The sequence below is a fragment of the Gossypium raimondii genome, chromosome 7, assembly GCF_025698545.1.
Source record: "Gossypium raimondii isolate GPD5lz chromosome 7, ASM2569854v1, whole genome shotgun sequence".
NCBI classification, from domain to species: domain Eukaryota; kingdom Viridiplantae; phylum Streptophyta; class Magnoliopsida; order Malvales; family Malvaceae; genus Gossypium; species Gossypium raimondii.
In genome coordinates, this window is record NC_068571.1 from 45,341,313 (window position 1) to 45,344,497 (window position 3,185).

Sequence of the window (3,185 nt, forward strand, 5' to 3'; positions counted from 1 at the left end):
AAATGACGCGACACTTTCTACTTGTACGGTATGTCAAGACGGATAGGAATTTTACATACAATAAATAAATAAATTAAAATTAAAATTAAAAAGAGAGAGTATATAGTTAAATTCATATCAGCCCTTCAAATAAAATATAATTTAAATTGATACAAATTCAAAAATATCTTAATACAAAGTTTAAAAGTGAGTAATTGATTTTTCGGAATTTTTAACCAAATTGAGACATCAAAATCCAACCGACTAACTCTCCTTAAACCAAATTCTAAAAATATTATAATATAAAATTCAAAAATTGAGAATGGATGAATCTCAACAGGTTAAACAAAAACTGAAGAAATTAACACAGTATTTTAGTTACAATGGGTTTCTACTCTCCCGTACTACAAACTAATTTGAATCGGAATACTAGGATAAAACACATACAATAGACCATAGAAAGCCCATAAACCCTTATTTCCGTCTATATAAAACCTTGACTTCCTGCCCTTTTTGCTCATTACTTCATCTCTACATCCCGGAACAAAAAGCAAATCATGGCAGAAAGAGGCGGCGGCGAACGCGGTGCTTTCAGGCGTGGCTTCGGCGGCGGGAGATCCGACCGTGGGCCAAGAGGTCGGCGCCGTGGCCGCAAGGATGAGGAGGAGAAATGGGTTCCTGTTACAAAACTTGGCCGTTTAGTCAAATCGGGAAAAATCACATCCCTCGAACAAATTTACCTCCACTCCCTCCCCATCAAGGAGTACCAAATCATCGACCAACTCGTTGGCCCTTCACTGAAAGACGAGGTGATGAAGATCACTCCCGTCCAGAAACAAACACGTGCCGGCCAGCGCACTCGTTTCAAGGCATTCGTTGTCGTCGGCGACGGAAACGGGCACGTTGGGTTGGGGGTGAAGTGCAGCAAAGAAGTAGCGACGGCAATAAGAGGGGCGATAATATTGGCCAAGTTGTCGGTGATACCAGTAAGGAGAGGCTACTGGGGGAATAAGATCGGGAAGCCTCATACAGTGCCGTGTAAGGTTACCGGAAAATGTGGTTCGGTCACTGTTAGGATGGTGCCAGCTCCTAGAGGTGCGGGGATTGTGGCTGCTAGGGTGCCCAAGAAGGTGCTTCAGTTTGCTGGGATTGAAGATGTTTTCACTTCTTCAAGGGGTTCCACCAAGACTCTTGGTAACTTTGTAAAGGTATTGTTTCCACTTCCTTCGTAAATTTTACTTGTTTGAATTGTTGTTTAAAGATTGTTTATGGAATTAGATACAATCGGAAATGGTTTGCTAAGTCATTTATTTTCCTGTTTTTGAACTTTAGGGTTGTTTAACATTGATTCTTTGATACCATGAGTTATTATGATCTAAGATATTTTGTTAATTAATTGGATAGAAATTTAACTTGTTTGAAGATTGTTTATGGATTTAGATGTATTTGGAAATTGGTTGGTAAAATGTTTCTGCTCCCTGTTTCTGAGCCTTAGGATTGTTGTTTACCATTGTTCCTCTGATACCCTGAGTTATATGTTACTGATGTATTGATGATTTTCTGCCTGATTTTAGTTCTATGATATTGGCTTTATGCTGGTTCAATGAACCATATGTATATTTATTCTGTAAAAACATGGTATTGCTGCGGTTCTATTATCTTCAATTTACCTTGCATAGATTCCGATGGAGTTGTTGAACATATTAATCGGTAAATGTTGGTAGCATCAGCATGACTTCAATTCTTGAAGTGTTATATCATTCTTCAATTCTAGGTAATGTTGGTAAATTTCTGTGCAAATGTAGCCAGTGGAAGGTTTGGGTTTGCTTGGGGTATGAATTACTTTTCTAGGTAGGCATAACTGATGTTCCCAAAAATTTCCAGCCAGGCTTGAAAACCTGGCATGTTAGAAAAAATAGGTGATTTGTGCTTCTTTTATGTTTGTTTAATATTTCTTTGGCTCGGTCGAGATCATGTGATATGCTAACTCGTTTGTTGGCTGACCAACTATTGGCTCTATTTTTAAATCATTGCATACTGCTACCTAGTGCTTGTATATTGTTTGGCAAATTAGTATGCTTTCTTATTGTTGCAAATGTAAATGCAGGCCACCTTCGAGTGTCTTCTGAAAACTTATGGTTTCTTGACTCCTGATTTCTGGAAAGAGACTCGATTCACAAGATCTCCTTTCCAAGAGTATACTGATCTGTTGGGAAAGCCATCAAAGACGCTCGTACTCGAGGATGTCGAGAGAGTGGATGTATGATGTGCCTTCAGGGCCTTAGAATAGTAAAATATCAAGTTCCTTTTGTGTAGTTTAAGTTAAAATGATGCTATCTTCACTCTTTTTGATTGCTTTTGTATTGTCAGAGAGATATTTGGAATTTCAGCAACCGCATATTGTTTTTCTCTTACATAGGTTCTTTATAATGTTGCAGTTTACATGAGTTCTATTTTCTTTTTGCCTAATCTGCTGATTCTGGATCAGGATTATACATTTCATAATATATACATACGCGTATACAGTATATAATCTCAAGTAGAAGTGTCGGATACCAATGCGTTAGACATTGGTATATATCAATTTTTTTCTTAATTTTGTCCGTCGGATGCTTGCAATTTTTGGATTTATCTATATTTGAATCTGTAAATCTGCGTAGATTATCTGAGCATTACTATATGAATCTGAATTAAATACTATTATTTGAATCTGCATAAAATTCGAATCACATTTTCAATATCGAAATTTGTATATAAAATCAAACAAAAGTAACTAATTTAAACAAAATTTATTTATAAACAACGACTGTAAATAAACTAAATAAATTCATAACAATTTAAATATACCTAATAACTTAACCCTAAAAATTCCTAACAAATTTTAAATTATGTCGGATATTTGAATACACAAAATTCAAATATGAATATACATAAAATTCCTAACAAATTTTAAATTATGTCGGATATTTGAATACACAAAATTCAAATATGAATATACATAATTAACAAAAGTAATTAAATAACAATACTAAGCATAACAATTTGAAAACAATTTAAATATACCTAATACTTCGAAATTACTTAATTACTTAACTCATGCTAATTGTATATATATATATATATATATTATATTTTACTATAAAATTAGTTACATAATTAGGGTTTAAGGTTAATATCATAATTTTATATTGGATTGTTGACACCAT

The 3,185-nt window shown here is 34.5% G+C and overlaps 1 protein-coding gene across 1 annotated transcript; it reads left to right on the top strand.

Annotated features, from left to right (window-relative positions):
- Window positions 1-409: 409 nt before the first annotated feature.
- Window positions 410-2,393, top strand: LOC105788313 (40S ribosomal protein S2-2). The gene is made up of 2 exons (XM_012615145.2): window positions 410-1,187; window positions 2,087-2,393. Exons 1-2 carry the CDS (start codon window positions 537-539, stop codon window positions 2,243-2,245), a joined length of 810 nt encoding a protein of 269 aa, XP_012470599.1. The 5' UTR covers window positions 410-536; the 3' UTR covers window positions 2,246-2,393.
- Window positions 2,394-3,185: the final 792 nt, after the last annotated feature.